The 19,443-nt window shown below is 39.2% G+C and overlaps 3 protein-coding genes across 4 annotated transcripts; all 3 read left to right on the top strand.

Moving 5' to 3' along the window:
* The first annotated feature begins 2,530 nt into the window (after window positions 1-2,530).
* LOC137725398 (elongation factor 2) lies at window positions 2,531-6,273 on the top strand. 2 transcript variants are annotated; one of them, XM_068464065.1, is made up of 4 exons: window positions 2,531-2,622; window positions 3,224-3,270; window positions 3,367-3,454; window positions 3,645-6,273. In XM_068464065.1, exons 2-4 carry the CDS (start codon window positions 3,268-3,270, stop codon window positions 6,083-6,085), a joined length of 2,532 nt encoding a protein of 843 aa, XP_068320166.1. In that variant the 5' UTR covers window positions 2,531-2,622; window positions 3,224-3,267; the 3' UTR covers window positions 6,086-6,273. The 2 variants fall into 2 exon arrangements, with proteins under 2 accessions (XP_068320166.1, XP_068320165.1); XM_068464064.1 differs by having other exon boundaries at window positions 2,569-2,622; window positions 3,211-3,270.
* Window positions 6,274-7,593: 1,320 nt separating this feature from the next.
* On the top strand, window positions 7,594-12,070 carry LOC137725458 (elongation factor 2-like). The gene is made up of 4 exons (XM_068464145.1): window positions 7,594-7,683; window positions 8,843-8,911; window positions 9,013-9,100; window positions 9,385-12,070. The coding sequence occupies exons 2-4, from the start codon at window positions 8,909-8,911 to the stop codon at window positions 11,823-11,825; spliced, it is 2,532 nt and encodes an 843-aa protein (XP_068320246.1). The 5' UTR covers window positions 7,594-7,683; window positions 8,843-8,908; the 3' UTR covers window positions 11,826-12,070.
* Window positions 12,071-15,376: 3,306 nt separating this feature from the next.
* Window positions 15,377-16,717, top strand: LOC137726637 (protein WHAT'S THIS FACTOR 1 homolog, chloroplastic-like). Its single transcript, XM_068465576.1, has one exon. It carries the CDS (start codon window positions 15,478-15,480, stop codon window positions 16,693-16,695), a length of 1,218 nt encoding a protein of 405 aa, XP_068321677.1. The 5' UTR covers window positions 15,377-15,477; the 3' UTR covers window positions 16,696-16,717.
* Window positions 16,718-19,443: the final 2,726 nt, after the last annotated feature.

A 19,443-nucleotide genomic window follows, 5' to 3' on the forward strand; every position in this document is an offset into this window, starting at 1 on the left:
ATGCAGCAGGCCAGTTGAGCTCCAACATGCAGCAGCCTAATTTAACACATCCGTACATGGAAACGTTCTCAAATTTTTCGTTTCAAGATCATGATCTTCTGAATGAAAATTGGGATGAGCTTAGATTAGTCGTACAACAGCTTGCTTTTGATCCGACGGCGTTTCTTGTGTAAATGAATTCATACATAATGCAGTGTGTAAGTGTGAGTTCATGTTTGGTTAATTAGTGTTAATTACTTTTGTTTTCCTTTGACCTTTTTCACCCCTAAACAGTTTAAGACAATTCAGTTCATGTTATATGCTGGTTTACACACACACACACATATATGTGTTCTAATTAATTTTCTTCTTTCTTTGTCTACAAAATTTGGATGTTCAAAATATTTCATGTAAATATTTAAAATCTAGTGCCCATGCCATCGAGGGCTCATGATGAAAAAAAAAAATGTTAACGTCCCTCAGGGGTGCTGCGGCAAATAAAATGAGCCTGGTTGTTTGCATGTCGCTTGAAAATTCGACATTGAAAAACCTTTTATATTTGTTTACTCCATATAGCATATATAAACAAGCAAGAGCTTAATTTAAGGCTCAAGGACTTAGAAACTTAAATTGTGAGGTATTCAATTTATTATAGCTTATACATTGCGTGCCCCCGTCTCTAAATTGCTCTGTCACTAAGTTAAAAGTCTTATTTTAAGTTCAGCATCGAACAAAATCAAACCTTACCAATTTAACCTCATGAGTCATGAATGAACTGTACAAATTTACAAATAATACACATAAATTGTTAGAGTTTCACATTAATTTCTTTTGTGATGATTCATTTAACTAAGGCATAGTTGTGCTACCATATGAAATATTCAAAATAAAAAAAGTGTTGTGTACTTATATGTGCGATAGTACATTGCCATATGAAAATATTCATCCAAATTATAACATATATTATGTCTATGGTTCACCATTTATTGATTAAGGTTTACATACACGTAAATGTACATGTATTATGATTTGAATAAACTCATATCACTACGTCAGATTACAATCTAATGACATCGTTATATCAATCCGTGATTGTATTTGAATTCCTTTTTAGAGTTTTGAATATCTTCTGAAAGTAGATGAATTCAATAATTCAATCACACAATTAGAGTTTCTTTATACTAATTTTGTGTAAATTTCAAGTTGTGTTGTCATATTGTGTCAATAGTTTGATGGTACCCATTTGGTAGAAAGGAGAAATGCAAAGAAATTAAGAAATAAACCAGCAATATTCTTCAGTCATGCGCTATTCACTCTGGTAAGTCTAATGAGTTTAATGTTTGGTGGATCCTAACCATCCCGCCGCCTTAAAATAAGGTAAGTCTTAATGTCGTATACAAGCAACACCAAAATAAACAACTTGATCCACACAGAAATTTAGCATGTCATACTTTTGAGAGAAAGGCTTATCTTCGAACAGGTGCCTTGTGCTCCCGAGTGCAACCTTCTTGATATTTGACAATAATGTAGCACCAACGTATGCCAGATGAATATGTTTTTTGGTCAAGTACGTATGCTAGATGAATGACCATATAGTAAGTTGCAGCCATGCTCATTATATAAGGATGACCAACTTGTGCATGATTAACAAATGTGGAAGCCATCAAATTTGCTCCAACAGCTTCCTTTTCATGATCAGATAGAATAGTCTTGAACCCATTTCAAAGAAAGGAGAAAGATAGGGAAATGCAAAGAAATTGAGTTAAATCCCCTCAATTCTTTAGTCGACATGTGGTAACAAAGATTAACTGGTTCACCCTTTAAAATTGAGTTACATCCCCTCGATTCTTTAGTCGACATGTAGCAACAAAGAGATGTTCGTCTAGATTTACTTGCATGTTTTCTTAGGCCAACGCGTGCCGAGCTCCTTGCTCCGCCTTGGGGTTTGAGGAAAATCATGTCCAAGCTCTTGGTTTGACAATCTTTATGTCCCTTCATAGGCTTCTGCTCTTGCTGATGGCCAACATATGGCCTGAGGTTGGTGTCCGAGTAGGCTTACTCTTGAGACTTCGTGCTATAAAATTATCAGTATGCCAACTTACCTCTAGCGGTCGGAAAATACTTTATGAGGAGGTGCTCGGCTTCCTTGTTGGCATGCAAATCAGACTGATGAGCGGTTCTATGCGGTGCTCAATGTTCCCATTTCTAATTTCCTTGGACCTTGGTCATCCTTTCTTCCTTTGGGCCTAGGCCTTCCTTCCCTTATTTGGGCTCTGGTCTTTGAGCTTTTTTTGGGCCTCTCTCAAGTCTGTACTATTTTAGGAATAGGAAAAGACCCTGCGTTAACAGTGGCACAAAAGATGTTACTTCGGGGCAGAAAACTCTTTTCAAAACTTGATTCTCAATCTCAAGAATTCATGGAAGTTGGTCTTCCATCATCAAAAACAAAACCACAGGCCCATTTACAAAACCAAAGCCCAGCCCAGTTCATTGCAAAACCCTAGACTTCACAACCGCATATACCCTTCAGTCACACTTTATTCTCTCTCTCAAACCCTCCCTTCCTTTTGTATATAAAGGAGCGGTCTGAGGTTCGAGCTCCATTTTCTTTCGCCTGCCGTCTCTCTCGCACCCTGTCACCTGGTTCGTTCTCTCTCTCTCTACAATATTTAGATCTGAAATTTCCCAGTGTTTACTTGCTTTGAAGAAATGACCATGCTCGTTCACTTCAATTGATTGAGTTTCTGTTCATTTTTTCGTTTTTTCTTGCTCAAGATCTGTAACTATATAGCGAAATTAGTATAATATTCGATTGTTATGTCTTGGAATCGATTGGATTGAGTTTTTTTTTCCCCTGCTTATTTGCTGTTTATAGCTTGTTTCGGTGAAAAAAGCGCTTTTGAGCTTTGTTTGGATGAAAAAGTGCTTTTGGGTTTTTGTTGTTATATAACTCGTTTGATATATATAGATGAATATCGTATGGATTTACTTGCTTAATCACATAGTAGATTTAAACGGGTAACTTATATGTTTTCTTGCATAAACTTGTATGTATTGTATTTATCGAAATTCTTGCATAGAAAATCATTTTACAAGCATCAAGAATCTGAGAAATTACTTTCATAATATTCTTTGGATTTCAATTAGATGATGTGTAATTTTGTGAGTATCTGATTAATGGGATCTTGTTATTTGTTCTTGTTTATTTATCTAATTACCTTGTTTTAACAGTTCTTGTTGGCAGGTATTAATAGTATTTTTGGAGGTGACATTTGAAGAAGAGACAAGATGGTACGATGCTCGTTTTGCTATTTTGGTTCAGTGGGTTGCTAAAATTCTTCATTGTTTGCATATTCTTAACTGAGAGACAATTTTTTGTATGTGCAGGTGAAGTTCACAGCTGAGGAGCTCCGTAGGATTATGGACTACAAACACAACATTCGTAATATGTCTGTTATTGCGCACGTCGACCATGGTATGTATTATATTGCACTTATTTTACACACTTAATGTCAATTAGATTTAGAACTGATATTCTACGCAATTTAATTTTTTCTTCATGATGTCCATTGTAATTTGCAGGATGTTTGATTTTCTTGCTTCTTGTTGTGTTGTATCTGTGGCTACGTGACAAAACAATGATGCTAAATTTTTAATGCTCGCAGGGAAGTCAACTCTTACCGACTCCCTTGTCGCTGCTGCTGGCATCATTGCACAGGAAGTTGCTGGTGATGTCCGTATGACGGATACCCGTGCAGATGAAGCCGAGCGTGGTATCACAATCAAATCTACCGGTATCTCTTTGTACTATGAGATGACTGATGAGTCTTTGCAGAGGTTCAAGGGAGAGAGAAATGGAAATGAGTACCTCATCAATCTCATCGATTCCCCCGGGCACGTTGACTTTTCATCTGAGGTCACAGCTGCTCTTCGTATTACTGATGGTGCACTTGTGGTGGTGGATTGTATTGAGGGTGTGTGTGTCCAGACTGAGACTGTGCTCCGTCAAGCCTTGGGAGAGAGGATCAGGCCTGTTTTGACTGTTAACAAGATGGACAGGTGTTTCCTTGAGCTCCAGGTCGATGGAGAAGAGGCTTACCAGACATTCCAAAGAGTTATTGAAAATGCCAATGTCATTATGGCTACATATGAAGATCCACTTCTTGGTGATGTCCAGGTGTACCCAGAGAAAGGAACCGTTGCCTTTTCAGCTGGTTTGCACGGTTGGGCTTTCACTCTGACCAACTTCGCTAAGATGTATGCTTCCAAGTTTGGAGTTGATGAGTCAAAGATGATGGAAAGGCTCTGGGGTGAGAACTTCTTTGACCCAGCTACCAAGAAATGGACCAGCAAGAACACTGGAACTGCTACTTGCAAGCGCGGTTTTGTTCAGTTCTGTTATGAGCCCATCAAGCAGATCATCAAAACCTGCATGAATGATCAGAAGGATAAGTTGTGGCCCATGTTGACAAAGCTTGGTGTCACCATGAAGAGTGATGAGAAGGACCTGATGGGGAAGGCGTTGATGAAGCGTGTTATGCAGACCTGGCTACCAGCTAGCACTGCTCTATTGGAAATGATGATCTTTCACCTTCCATCTCCCTCCACGGCTCAAAGGTACCGTGTTGAGAACTTGTACGAGGGTCCCCTTGATGATCAATATGCCAATGCCATCAGGAATTGTGACCCTGAAGGACCTCTTATGCTTTATGTGTCTAAGATGATTCCTGCTTCTGATAAGGGTAGATTCTTTGCCTTTGGCCGTGTCTTTGCTGGTAAAGTTCAGACAGGTTTGAAGGTTAGAATCATGGGTCCAAATTTTGTTCCTGGAGAAAAGAAGGATTTGTATGTCAAGAACGTACAGAGGACGGTTATTTGGATGGGAAAGAGACAAGAAACTGTTGAGGATGTTCCTTGTGGTAACACTGTTGCTTTGGTGGGTTTGGATCAGTTTATCACCAAGAATGCTACTTTAACAAATGAGAAGGAAGTGGATGCTCACCCTATTCGTGCTATGAAGTTCTCTGTTTCACCTGTCGTGCGTGTTGCTGTCCAGTGCAAGGTCGCATCTGACCTTCCCAAACTTGTTGAAGGTCTCAAACGTTTGGCCAAGTCTGATCCTATGGTTGTCTGCTCCATTGAGGAGTCTGGAGAGCACATTATTGCTGGTGCTGGTGAACTGCATCTTGAGATCTGTTTGAAGGATCTGCAAGATGATTTTATGGGTGGTGCTGAGATTATAAAGTCTGACCCCGTAGTGTCCTTCCGTGAGACTGTCCTTGATAAGTCCTGCCGTACAGTGATGAGCAAGTCCCCAAACAAGCATAATCGTCTGTACATGGAAGCAAGACCCCTTGAGGAAGGTCTTCCCGAGGCTATTGATGATGGTCGCATTGGCCCAAGAGATGATCCCAAGATTCGTTCCAAGATCTTGGCTGAGGAGTTTGGTTGGGACAAGGATCTTGCTAAGAAAATCTGGTGTTTTGGTCCAGAGACGACTGGTCCTAACATGGTGGTCGACATGTGTAAGGGAGTTCAGTACCTTAATGAAATCAAGGATTCTGTTGTTGCTGGGTTCCAGTGGGCCTCAAAGGAAGGTGCATTGGCGGAAGAAAACATGAGAGGTATTTGCTTTGAAGTCTGTGATGTGGTTCTTCACGCTGATGCTATCCACAGAGGGGGTGGCCAGGTCATTCCAACTGCTCGGAGGGTCATCTATGCCTCTCAGCTTACAGCCAAGCCAAGACTTCTCGAACCAGTGTATCTAGTTGAAATTCAAGCTCCAGAGGGGGCTCTTGGCGGCATCTACAGTGTTCTGAATCAGAAACGTGGGCACGTATTTGAGGAGATGCAAAGGCCTGGAACTCCACTCTACAACATCAAGGCATACCTCCCTGTCGTTGAGTCCTTTGGATTCTCTGGTCAACTGAGGGCTGCAACTTCTGGGCAGGCTTTCCCACAATGTGTGTTTGATCATTGGGAGATGATGTCGTCTGATCCATTGGAAGCTGGATCCCAGGCTGCAGCACTTGTTACCGATATCCGTAAGAGGAAGGGATTGAAGGAGCAGATGACCCCGCTATCCGAGTTTGAGGACAAGCTTTGAGTAATAATATGTCGTTGATGCACTGCGTTAATTTTTGGTTTCCATTTTAATCGTTTCTGTTTAATGCTGTTACACTGTTGTAGTCAGCGTCTGTGCTACTAGTTAAATGTTTTGTGCCTGCTCAGAACAGAGACCTGCATATCCTGTTTTTACTTTGTCTTGTGGACCAATTTCTGCCATTTTTGCTACCTGCTATTTTTTAACTTAACCATACTTTTTCTTTACTAGTTTGCTTTGTCCCTGATACGTGATGTTGGGCGTAATCCGCGACCGGTTCGAACCTGGAGGAACAGCAACAGCTTCTTCTGCTACCGTTTCAATTTTGAAAAGCCTTGAAGGTGGTGGTGGTTGCAACCCTCGGCTTGCACACCGAACGTATGAACCTTGCAGAAACAATGCACCCGACCAAGCTTTTACGAAAACCAGTCTTGCTAGTGTTTTGCTTCATTTGCTTTGTGTTTCAGAATCCTGATTGCAGTGGCCTTTCGTTCAGGTTTTGGCACTCTGCTGGTCCTATTGAGCTTGGTTTTTTGAGGTCTATTGGAATTGACCAATCTTGTACCTTGCCTGGGTTTTGCATCAAGAAAGGGTATTGTTACCCGTTCTTATAACAACAAAAGTTATATGACCACTAATCTTAAGGACTATCAACTTTATTTTCCTGTATTATTTCGTAATCTCATGGGTTGCACATCATATGAAGTTAGTAAATGGTTGGCCGATCGGACATGATTTCGTAATTTTATGGGTCACATATCAAGTGAGAGGGTCGTTGTAAAAATTAGAATAAGACAATGTATGTAATAATACCTTTTGTAACAAACAGAATCTTTCCAAAGAGTTCTACAAAATGCTGCTCAAGTATTGATGAGTGGCTAACGTGGTTCTTTGGTACGATGATGAACGATGTTTCTGGTCATGTATTATTTGGGTGATTATGCAACTGTGGATTAGGTTGGTTGGCGTAGGTTGTGTCGCTGTCTCTTTGCATCCAAATTAATTAAAAATTTTAAGGATTTTTATTACAAATGGTTCATGAAATTGACCAACCTCATCAAACTAGTCCTTAAAATTGAAAATCGATTAATGTAATCCTTGAAAATTGATTTCGTAAATCAATAGGATCATTCCGTTACAATTCCATCAAAAAATTTGTTATGTGTGTATATGTCACATAAGTAAGTCCCACAAGTTTAATTAAATATTATTATGAAATTAAAAAAAAATTAAATAATGAAAAATAATTTTTTAGGTCAAAATTAAAAAAAAAAAAAAAATTTCTCCGTCGTCATGATCGAAGGCGGAGGCAAGCTGAGCTTTGCTCAAGCTCAACTCAAGCTCAATACAAACAATAACTGCAATTATGAGAAGTGACTAAAGCGGCCGGTGTAGATTTTGTTGGGCCTACAAAATACTACAAAGTAAAAAAAGCGAAGCCCAACCCAAGAAACGAAAACCCTATCCTTATATAGCACTCACACCCTCCTACGGAACCTACACATTTCTCTCTCAGTCCCATACGCACCTTTAGGCTGCTGAGGCCTGAGAGTCACTCCTCTCTCTCTCTCTATCTCTCTCTCCAGCTCTCGATTCTTCAGGTTCGTTCGTATATCTTATACTATTCGAATCAATCGATTCCTTTGATTTAATCTCTCCGATTATTCTCTTGATTTCTTGATTATCGTCGCGTTAATCATGCATATTTGTCTGAAAAATCAGTGATCTGCATGGATTTTATTTTATTGAAATTATACTATTGTTCTGCATGCTTTTAATTCGATACTATTTCCATCAGATTTGCTAGTTTACTGTTTCGATCATCGCTCAGATTTTCTTGTTAGTACTAGATCCTTGTTTTCTGTACGATCACTCTCTCAGGCTCTGTTTGGTTCATCGGAAAATTTTTACGTGAAATTTTTTTGCTGTGGAAAAATTTTCTGACGTTTTCTTTAAACTGTTGAATTTTCTTACGTGATGTATGAGAATTTTACTATATTTTGTGAGTGGATGTTTTGTATTAGCTAGATCTTCGTTTTATAATTTGTTCACACTAATACAGTACACACTCTGTTTTCCCGGAAAATAGTTTCGTTGTGGAAAGATTACTTTGAATTTAAGAGTAAATTTTTTCTTCATGAAAGTATGAAATTTCCAATTGAGACTTGTTCTGTCTAATTTTTTGTTTCCTGTGTACGTCAAAGAATTAATTAAAAACATATTTTCCAGATCAATTGTTTGTTTTCTAAAATCTACTAATTTCTAGGGGAGAATAATTATGTGTACTTGTTTTCTATTTTGTGTTACTCGTGACCCTAAATTTATAGGTCACCCTAATTTTTTAGGACTGGTTTGTGATCACCTTTTCTTTTGTGAAGACAATTTACAGAACATCTTTTGTCTTGATTATTAACATTGCTTGATGCAATAAAAATTAAGGAAAACTAACGAAAAGTAAAAAAAAACTTCCCTTTTAATGAAAGGACTTTTAAAGGTATAGTGAATAGTACCAGGAAAATGTATAAATGTAGTTTTTCGTTAAAAGTGAACAGTACCATGAGTGTTTTGTTAAAACTCCCTAAAAATTATCTATGATTTTTACCTGAATTCAATTATCCTTTGGGGAATTTCTTGCTATCGTTTTTTCTAATCGTTTTAAAAACCTCCGAAATGTATTGGGTCTAATAGTTTGAATGCTTTAAATGTTTCTATTCATAGCTGAATTCTAAATTCATTCTTTCTGTTGTTTTAATTTTGCAGGTGGTTCCTTGTCAGTTAATCACCTCCTTATAGACACTAATTGCCGGTTATTAAAGGCTAGTCAAGATGGTAAGTAACGTCTTTCAATCTGAACATGGTTACATGGTTATTGTTGAGCTGATCCATTGATTATTTAATTCTTAATGGTGCGATATTCTTGATACGTGCAGGTGAAGTTTACTGCAGAGGAACTCCGTAGAATTATGGACTACAAGCACAACATTCGCAATATGTCTGTTATTGCTCATGTCGATCATGGTATATATCTTTCTTTTTTTTCACTTTACAATTCTTATCTTCGTAACAAGGTGTTTTTATTAACCTGGTGAAAAAAGATTTTTAATGTTGGAATATTTTAGTTAGGTGGATTTTTTTTTCTTTCTGTATCTTGAACTTTGCTCTATTGGTTATAATTTAAAATGTTTCACCAGTTTGTCAAAAAAATATTGCAGCAGTTAATATGTATGATTGCGGTTTGTCATTTGTTACGATGTCCTGCGTGTTTGTTCAAACATATAATCATATTGAATTTTAATATGCAGGGAAGTCGACCCTTACCGACTCGCTTGTTGCTGCTGCGGGTATCATTGCACAAGAAGTTGCTGGTGATGTCCGGATGACTGATACCCGTGCAGATGAGGCAGAGCGTGGTATCACAATTAAATCTACCGGTATCTCTCTCTACTATGAGATGAGTGATGCAGCCTTGAAGAGCTACAAGGGAGAGAGGGACGGAAATGAGTACCTCATCAATCTCATTGACTCTCCCGGGCACGTTGACTTTTCGTCTGAAGTCACAGCTGCTCTTCGTATTACTGATGGTGCACTTGTGGTGGTGGATTGTATTGAGGGTGTGTGCGTCCAGACTGAGACTGTGCTCCGTCAAGCCTTGGGAGAGAGGATCAGGCCTGTTTTGACTGTTAACAAGATGGACAGGTGTTTCCTTGAGCTCCAGGTCGATGGAGAAGAGGCTTACCAGACATTCCAAAGGGTTATTGAGAATGCCAATGTCATTACGGCTACATACGAAGATCCACTTCTTGGTGATGTCCAAGTCTACCCAGAGAAAGGAACTGTCGCCTTCTCAGCTGGTTTGCACGGTTGGGCTTTCACACTGACCAACTTCGCTAAGATGTACGCTTCCAAGTTTGGAGTAGATGAGTCAAAGATGATGGAAAGGCTCTGGGGTGAGAACTTCTTTGACCCAGCTACCAAGAAATGGACGAGCAAGCACACTGGAACTGCTACCTGCAAACGCGGTTTTGTTCAGTTCTGTTATGAACCCATCAAGCAGATCATCAACACCTGCATGAACGACCAGAAGGATAAGTTGTGGCCCATGTTGTCAAAGCTTAATGTCACCATGAAGAGTGATGAGAAGGAATTGATGGGGAAGGCGTTGATGAAGCGTGTCCTGCAGAACTGGCTTCCAGCAAGTAGTGCCCTGTTGGAAATGATGATCTTTCACCTTCCCTCACCTGCAACGGCTCAGAAGTATCGTGTTGAGAACTTGTACGAGGGTCCACTTGATGACAAATATGCCAACGCTATCCGTAACTGCGACCCTGAAGGACCTCTTATGCTTTATGTATCTAAGATGATTCCTGCATCTGACAAGGGCAGATTCTTTGCCTTTGGTCGTGTCTTCTCTGGCAGAGTGTCTACTGGTTTGAAGGTCAGAATCATGGGTCCAAATTTTGTTCCTGGAGAGAAGAAGGATTTGTATGTGAAGAACGTACAGAGGACCGTCATTTGGATGGGCAAGAAGCAAGAAACGGTCGAGGATGTGCCTTGTGGCAACACTGTTGCACTGGTTGGTCTGGATCAATTTATCACCAAGAATGCTACCTTGACGAATGAGAAGGAAGTGGATGCTCACCCTATTCGTGCTATGAAGTTCTCTGTTTCGCCCGTTGTGCGTGTTGCTGTTCAGTGCAAAGTCGCGTCTGACCTGCCAAAACTTGTTGAAGGTCTCAAGCGTCTGTCCAAGTCCGATCCTATGGTTGTCTGTACCATTGAGGAATCGGGGGAGCACATAATTGCCGGTGCTGGTGAACTTCACCTCGAAATCTGTTTGAAGGATCTGCAAGAAGACTTCATGGGCGGAGCTGAGATTATAAAGTCTGATCCTGTCGTCTCTTTCCGTGAGACTGTCCTTGAGAAGTCCAGCCGTACAGTTATGAGCAAGTCTCCCAACAAGCACAACCGTCTCTACATGGAAGCACGCCCTTTGGAGGAAGGTCTTCCCGAGGCCATTGATGATGGCCGTATTGGGCCAAGAGATGATCCCAAGATTCGTTCCAAGATCTTGGCGGAGGAGTTCGGTTGGGACAAGGATCTTGCAAAGAAAATCTGGTGTTTTGGTCCCGAGACCACTGGTCCTAACATGGTGGTCGACATGTGTAAGGGAGTTCAGTACCTTAATGAAATCAAGGATTCCGTTGTCGCTGGGTTCCAGTGGGCCTCAAAGGAAGGTGCATTGGCAGAAGAAAACATGAGAGGTATTTGCTTTGAAGTATGCGATGTGGTTCTCCATGCTGATGCCATCCACAGGGGTGGTGGCCAGGTCATTCCAACTGCTCGAAGGGTCATCTACGCGTCCCAGCTCACAGCCAAGCCAAGGCTCCTTGAACCAGTCTATCTTGTCGAAATCCAAACTCCGGAGCAAGCTCTTGGCGGCATCTACAGCGTTCTTAATCAGAAGCGAGGGCACGTCTTTGAGGAAATTCAGAGGCCTGGCACTCCGCTCTACAACATCAAGGCTTACCTCCCCGTCATTGAATCTTTTGGATTCTCTAGTCAGTTAAGAGCTTCTACTTCTGGTCAGGCTTTCCCACAATGCGTGTTTGATCACTGGGAGATGATGTCGTCTGATCCACTGGAACCAGGAACGCAGGCTTCAACACTCGTTGCCGACATCCGCAAAAGGAAGGGTTTGAAGGAGCAGATGACCCCGCTCTCCGAGTACGAGGATAAGCTCTAAACAACTTCCTAAAGTTTCGACTTGCTCGATGAGGGATGGATGATATATACATATACATATACATATACATATAGCATAATATATATACATATATATACATTTATTTATATATTTATATAGGAAAATCTGAGTAGATTGCGGCATAATTATTTTGGTCTTTAGCTATCGGTGTGTGGTATTGTTGTTTAGGAACTAGTTATATGGTGTTATTGTGTCATCTGGGAGTTAGATGTTACTTTGGATGTATAAATAAATAAACTAGTGAAAAAATAATAATAATAATGTTGAACAATTTATTAGTCTTGTATTAATTGCTACTCATGGATTTAGAAATACATCCTAGTTTGTTTTTTTATTTATTGGTCATCTGTTTGTGTTTTCTTTGGGATGGATGGACCAGATTCTTCTTGTATCCCATCCCCCTCCAACCCCGTGAGCCAAATGCGGCGATATCAGGGTCGTGGACCATACCAAATTGTCCTCGAACTAATATTTCGATCCATAAATTCCTACCTCTATGGATTTTTCAAAACTCCATGGACAGGTAAAAGTTATCCCTACTCGGACCAAGACATAACTTTACCCGTTCAAACAATTAAGGTCCATTCAGACAAGGCTTAACTTTCACCTGTTTAAATAACAATTAAAGTGAAGCACGGAGGACAATTTGGTTATACTTTTCATGTACCTTTGCGATTTTTCCTAGCTTCTAACTAAAGAGTAAATGGCCGTACAACCCTTGCGGTGTCTTCCTCTATTTAACAGCAATTTGAATGCCACTTAGTACTATGATCTGGTGGTATTCATCTTCACTTGTAAGTGAGAGGCATTAGGTTCGAATTTCGTAGATGGTGAATTCGATATCAAATTAGATTGCTCATTGTGTGGCTTAGCCGAACTTCCCCTTCTCTTAGTATAAAATATATCGTTGTACGAAAAAAAAACCAGCCATTTGGATGGAAGGTAGAGATTGACTCTGTAATTGTCTTAAAATAAAGATGGACATCGGAAGTGAAGCACGAGTTCAATTATTTTATCAAAAAATAAATAAAATAAAAGTGAAAGGGTTCTGTCAAGCAAGCAAGTACCAGTAATTGCACACACTCGTAAAATAAGGGAAATCATACAAAAGTTGAAAACTCCTAACCAAAAATTCATACTCTGAGCTTATCATCTATGTTTAGAAATGATTTGTAAACGAAATTGGGTGAAAAATTTGAAGATCGTGTTTCTAATTGAACCAGAGTTTGCGACTTTGCTTGTAGCAAATGTACAAATTAGCCTCGTAATGGATTGAGATTAGTTATTTGTAAGAATTTCTGCTAGATTATGTAATGCCAGTATTCATTGGTCCAGTTTGAGAAAGATTACCAACCAACTTGATGAAATGCGTTGGGCAGACTCTTTGTTTGAAATGAGTTGTTTGTTGCTAACCGACTTGAGGGACGATTGCTCCATTTCGGTTAAAGTTGAGGGATCGTTGCTACAATTTTCTCTTTTCTTTAACAGCGACAACATCCCTGCGGAAAGATTTATGTTTAAGCACAATGTGAATCAATCGTACGGCTCAAGGGTGGAAGAGGCTGACCTGGAGTTCTCACTAAAGTCCTTCTCTGTCAAGCTTCCTGTCGCAGAACCCCTTACCATGGCTCTTCCGCAGAGTAAGTACTAAATTTCTGTCAAACGCTTCAGTTTAATTGGTTGGATACTGAACAGATGCTTACGTTGTTTCTGAGTTCGTTAACTATATATGGTTTGGATTGATATCTTGTTTCGTTTAGTGATCGATCAGGGGTTGGCATGTAAGCTTTTCTTTCACAACAGATTGCAGGTGGGAGATAACTGCGCACTTTCGATGCCTTCCTGAGGCAAGTACAAGTAAGGATTCGGAGTCATGGATTCCAACAGACACAAAGCAGTGGCAACAACCTCCATTGTCCAATTAGGATGAGATAACTGAGTACCGACGATGTAGAAAGTTTGCGGAAGATGAAAGGTAGAAGAGAAGCACAACACTTTAGAGCAAGCTGGAGGTGATTAGCTGAGGGGATTGTTGTTTGTGTTCTTCCACCTCCTGCACTAATGTGCAGCCGTGTAAAGACCGAGCATTGGATTTTTTTTTATGAACGGGGGAGAGGGGATTTGAACTCGGGATCTCATCCGACTATGGGAGGAGAAGTACCACTGAATTGAAGAGCTAGTCGATAGCTACTCAACATTAGTTTATGGACAAACAGTTTAACAAGTTTCTTTTACAAACGCTTGTAATCTTGCTTCAGTCATGAAATGATTACATTCAGTTTTTCTGCTCTCATTCTCTTGCACTTTCATTCTCGTATCCATCTTCTACTTCGGACTTTGATCCTCTAACAATATAATTACAAGCCAACTGATAAAACTGTATGTTGAAGACCTCCATCAGTGGCACGCATACTCTCTTTTTCACTCAAGCCATCCCTTTTAAAATTTTGGCTCACAGGTGTGCTGGGCTGTTGAAGGAAAATTGTGTCCAGTGCATGAAAAAAACAATACTTTTTTTTATTTATTAGGGAAAAGTCTTGAAAATCATAATTTCATTTTATTCCATTAATAAATAATGAGTATTTTAGCCGTTCTGTTTTAGGGGAGCAATTTACATGTTATATGTGCGCTCTCATTAAGCGAACATTTACATGTTCTTGTATTATTGGGATGATATCTCAAAATAACAAGGACCTTTTTTTTTTTTTTTTTTTTTGCTAAATAACAAGACTCTTGCCATGTAATAGTAACAAGATTCATGCATGTAAATCTTTCTTATTTTTCAAAGGATTGTATCTTGCCCACTTCATAACTTTTATTAACAATTCAAACCGTCTATATCATTTCATTATTCATAAAACACCCTTGCAAAAAGTTTGACAAATCGAAAATCATTAAGAAATCCAATTGGATGGGTGAAGATATACAAATGCAATGCTTCAAAGAAACACTAAATGACCACCGATCTAAGAGCAAGTCTATTGGAAAGGGATAGGGGCTAGAGGCTTTATCCGGCCTCTCAAAATGTCATTATTCATGAAATCTAAGCCCAATCAAAAAAATTTTGTTCTAATAGCAGGAGGCTAGAGGTTAAAAAGTGTCAAGTGGCTAGTTTTCATTGGCTATCAGTTTCTTCCTAAGTTAACCTTTCAAGAGTTTTGGGTAAGAGTCGATGCTAAATCGGTCTTTTGAAAAGTCCTAGGCAGGCTATTTTAGCCTAGGCTAGATCTGTCCCGTTAGAAATTGATTTTTGTCATTGAGGCTACATACACTTTTGCCTAGACTAGTTTGCAGGCATTAGATGCTCTAACAGTCATTTGTTTTCCGATTTTAAGTGATTTATTTGTATGGAGTTAGAGAAGGCTAAAAACCAGATTGTTCGAATCGTGGAAATACAATTTGGGCTAGAACGCTACCATTTTGATGCGGGCCGAATGGGCTGACCTTTCATGGTCCAGTTCCTTTTGTCTGAATATCTCAAGGGCCATTCTTTGCAATGCCTGATACGAACCACGTTACTCTTCCCACCTCCTACTAATTCAGAGCACTTAATATAAAGTGAACGTTGGGTAGATCTTGCACGCCAACTGTTCGATGTTTTGCGCCAGAGACACTCACCCGTTCCCGCGAAATGCATTGGAGAACCACGGTACCGCGCTTTCATCAGCTTCTCAAAACCTCTCATCTGTGCAACACAGAAGCATACGCACTGTCTTCTCCAATCCCATGTCAGAGATTAGCGTCTATGTGGGTCCCAGTGAAGCACAAATCCAGCGGAGGGAGTAGACCCAAGAAGAAAGTATACCACAGAGTCCACGAGCTCGACAAAGTCATGGACTTGCAGAAAAAGCCCGCCTTGATTTTACAGCTGAAATCCATTATCCTGTCACAGAAACACCAATCTCTCCTTCTCAGGGACCTCGAGAAAGAAGTTGGGTTTGTTCAGAAGTGGAACTTCATGGCTATCATAGAAAAATACCCTTCAATATTTTACGTTTGCGGTGGCAACAGAACGCCCCCTTTTGTTACACTCACTGAAAAAGCTGAGAAAGTTGCTGCTGAAGAAGCTTCAGCTAAGGATTTGATGGAACCCAATTTGGTTAAAAACTTGAGGAAGCTGTTGATGTTGTCAGTTGATTGCCGGGTTCCTCTCGAAAACATTGAATTCATCGAATCCGAATTGGGTTTGCCAAATGATTTCAAGAAATCATTGATTCCGAAGTATCCTGAATTCTTTTCGGTTAAAGATGTCAGTGGCAGAGATTATCTGCATTTGGAGAATTGGGATTCTTCACTAGCTGTGACAGCTCGTGAGGAACATTTGTTTGGTGAAGGAATTTCCGCTGCTTGTGGATTCGGGAAGAAGGTTAGGATATCGAAGGATGGTAATTTTCAAGGTCCACATGCATTTCGAGTGAATTTTCCTGCTGGTTTTAGGCCAAACACTAGTTATCTTGAGCAACTTGAAAGGTGGCAGAAAACGGAATTCCCTTCTCCATATTTGAGTGCCAGGAGATTTGACATTGCTGATCCCAAAGTCAGGAAGCGAGTGGTGGCGGTGCTTCATGAGATCCTCAGCTTGACAATGCAGAAGAGGATGACATCTGCTCAACTGGAAGCATTTCATTCAGAGTATTTCTTACCCTCTAAATTGCTCCTTTGCCTGATAAAACATCCTGGTATCTTTTACATAACTAATAAAGGTGCAAGGAGCACTGTTTTTCTTAAAGAAGCTTATGATGGGTTGAATTTGATGAGCAAATGTCCCCTGTTATCATTTCACGATAAATTTGTAGCGCTTAGCGGTAGAAGAGAGACCAATCCATGTAATGTGATGCATTCTTCATAGATTTTATTCTTGAAATTGTAAATTTGGATTCTTTTGTGATATTTGTCATTGAAACTATTATGCACGGTATCTCTACCATTTAAAAGAACAACGAAATGAAATTTATTGCAAAAGTATATAGTTCACAGCATGGTTCTTTAATGTCTGAAGACTCTGAATTCATTAAACGCCTACTTGATGTTGCTTAACAAAACTGTTTGGAGTTTGTCCTCGTCAAGCTACAAAATTTTGTTTATTGAGAATCATTTCAATCATATCATCTCTTGATTCACACAATGTCCTTTCCAGTTTAAGTTGTTACAAATTAGAGTGCTTTGAAATATAGAAATTTCCTTCCTTGTTTGTTGCATCGAATGACTGACATAACAAGTACTGATCAGATAATTGCATCTCAAATGAGTGTTCTTGAATGCAAATATTTGAAACTTCTGGAACTAAGGCCCTCGGAGTACAAAACTTTGCATAATTTAACTTCCTAAGGCAAATTAACATGCATTGAAGATTGAACTATAGAAGTAAACTTAGAAAAAAGAAGTAGCTTCATCTCCTGTCATGTTCTGAATTTTTCAGCCTGTGGACTATTTGTAATTAGGTAATATTAGTTGCGCTCTATTAGATTTCAGTAATATCTTCTGCAGATGCTATGTCTAGGTTTAGAATCGCTATGGTCCCATCAACTTGCAAGGATACAGGTTTCCGCTGATTTTTTTTCGAAGATATATCAATTGAATCAGATGACAACATTTTATCATTTGTTCTGTGATCATTCGATTCAATATTTGTCCTGACAAAATGAGAGCATTTCCAAATTTTTTTCTCTTTCGGAACAATGAATACTCGAAGATGGATCTTTGCTAATTCCGTTTCAACACGAGAAATAAGCAGTTTGCATATTGTTATAGTCTATTAATGGTGTTGGTGCTATTTAGATGTCTGTAGAGATGTCATAGATGTTCAAGGTAAGTTCATTTTTCATGCATCATGAGTGGATTTGTACAAGTACCTGTTTTTATATATATATCAATAATTCATTTTCTAGAAAGCGGATATAGATAATAATGCCATAATCGAGTTCATAGTTAGAGGAGTCGGATTTCTCATGGGTATGCATTCAACGAGGGTCGCGTTTTTATTAAAAGAAACTCTCCAAGACTCCTAAAATTTGCCCAGAAAATTGAGTAGCCTGTTCAAACGGTCACTTGGTCTAGGATCGGTGGACAGGGGTCGATGCCATAGCCAATTTCTCTATCTAAAGAATTTTAGCCCATGACCTAGAATGAGGATCCTCTCCGGATCCTCTTTGTGAGGATCCTGGGGATCCTCCAATCACGTATATTCATCGTACAATGATTTTTTACCGCACGATGTACGATGAACAGACTTAATTGGAGGATTCCCGGGATCCTCACAAAAAGGATCCGGAGAGGATCCTCATTCCATGACCCATCCTGGGGATCCTCCAATCACGTATGTTCATCGTATAATGATATCTGACTGCATGATGTACAATGACTAGACTTGATTGGAGGATTCCTGGGATCCTCACAAAGAGGATTCCCGGGATCCTCACAAAGAGGATTCCCGGGATCCTCACAAAGAGGATCCAGAGAGGATCCTCATTCCATGACCTAACCCTTGCAATGTATGGATCCTCTGCTTAACCAAAGCTTGCAGTTGAATAACACCTTGAAACCCTAGTTGGACTTGAAATTAACTAATTATGATAAGAACAAACTTAGCGTTATAATTCGAGTTAATTAGTCATTATGAATGTTAATCACGTTCCTAATCTTGAGGGCTTACAAGCTGAAATGAAGAGTCAAGGATAACCCCTAACCATTAAGCTTCTTTCAATTCACATTTAAGTTTCCTCCAAAATCTCATTTCGCCTCAAAGCAAAGAGTATATGATTCGTCAAAGTTTCAAATTTCAAATTTCAAAAGAGTAATGCTAGATAGACTAAATTTATAGGTTAAATTTTGTAAATTAAATGACATGGAAGTTGATGATTTGATTATTACTTAACTGTTGATTAATATGTTTATTTCTTATTAGTTGACACATCATTTAATTTACAAATTTAGACTACCTAGCATTACTTATTTTAAAATTAAATTTTGGAGTGCGACAATAACAATTCTCATAAAAAACGCAAAAACAAAAAAAAAAAAGAAATTTATTTAACATTATACTCTCTAAATCTCATATAAATTGCATGTAAAGATATGTAACTTCACGCTCTAGGACCGACGTATCCATTGGTCCAAAAGTTACAAGAAAATCTAAATATTTGAATTATCTTATGTTTCGAAGCACTGCAGAGAATTCCGTATCTAAAATTCGATAAAACGGAAAGTGTAGCGACACATTGGAAAGCTTGCTTTAAATTCTCTTTTGTTTTTGTGTTGACATTTGTATCAGTAGACTGTTCATCATCATCAATTGGAAGAAGAAAAATGAAGCAAAAAGTAATTTGAATATTTTGGTGTCAATAATATATGATGGTGTTGGTGTACTGGAACATCTGCGTCGACTAGAGTGTCAAATGCATTATGCAGACATCATTCATGTTTCGTTTGGTATATGATGACGTGGTGGGACATGTCTTCCCTGTCAAGTCACTTTCCAATTATTTTTCGTCTTCTTCCCATTTTTTATTCCATTCAGTAGGGTTCATTGTGGAGCCCAATAGCAGGCCCAAAATCTTAACTCAGAGTCTCGATCTGTTGTTTCTTATGGGTCCATTTT

The sequence above is a fragment of the Pyrus communis genome, chromosome 2 (assembly GCF_963583255.1).
Source record: "Pyrus communis chromosome 2, drPyrComm1.1, whole genome shotgun sequence".
NCBI classification, from domain to species: domain Eukaryota; kingdom Viridiplantae; phylum Streptophyta; class Magnoliopsida; order Rosales; family Rosaceae; genus Pyrus; species Pyrus communis.

What these genes read in the sequence shown, in the direction of transcription:
- LOC137725398 (XM_068464065.1), top strand. An exon ending in TATTGCGCACGTCGACCATG is followed by an intron (nt 3,455 to 3,644) that starts GTATGTATTATA and finishes TAATGCTCGCAG; the next exon opens with GGAAGTCAACTCTTACCGAC.
- LOC137725458 (XM_068464145.1), top strand. An exon ending in TATTGCTCATGTCGATCATG is followed by an intron (nt 9,101 to 9,384) that starts GTATATATCTTT and finishes TTTAATATGCAG; the next exon opens with GGAAGTCGACCCTTACCGAC.
- LOC137726637 (XM_068465576.1), top strand. Translation starts at nt 15,478, where the DNA reads ATGCATTGGAGAACCACGGTACCGCGCTTTCATCAGCTTCTCAAAACC.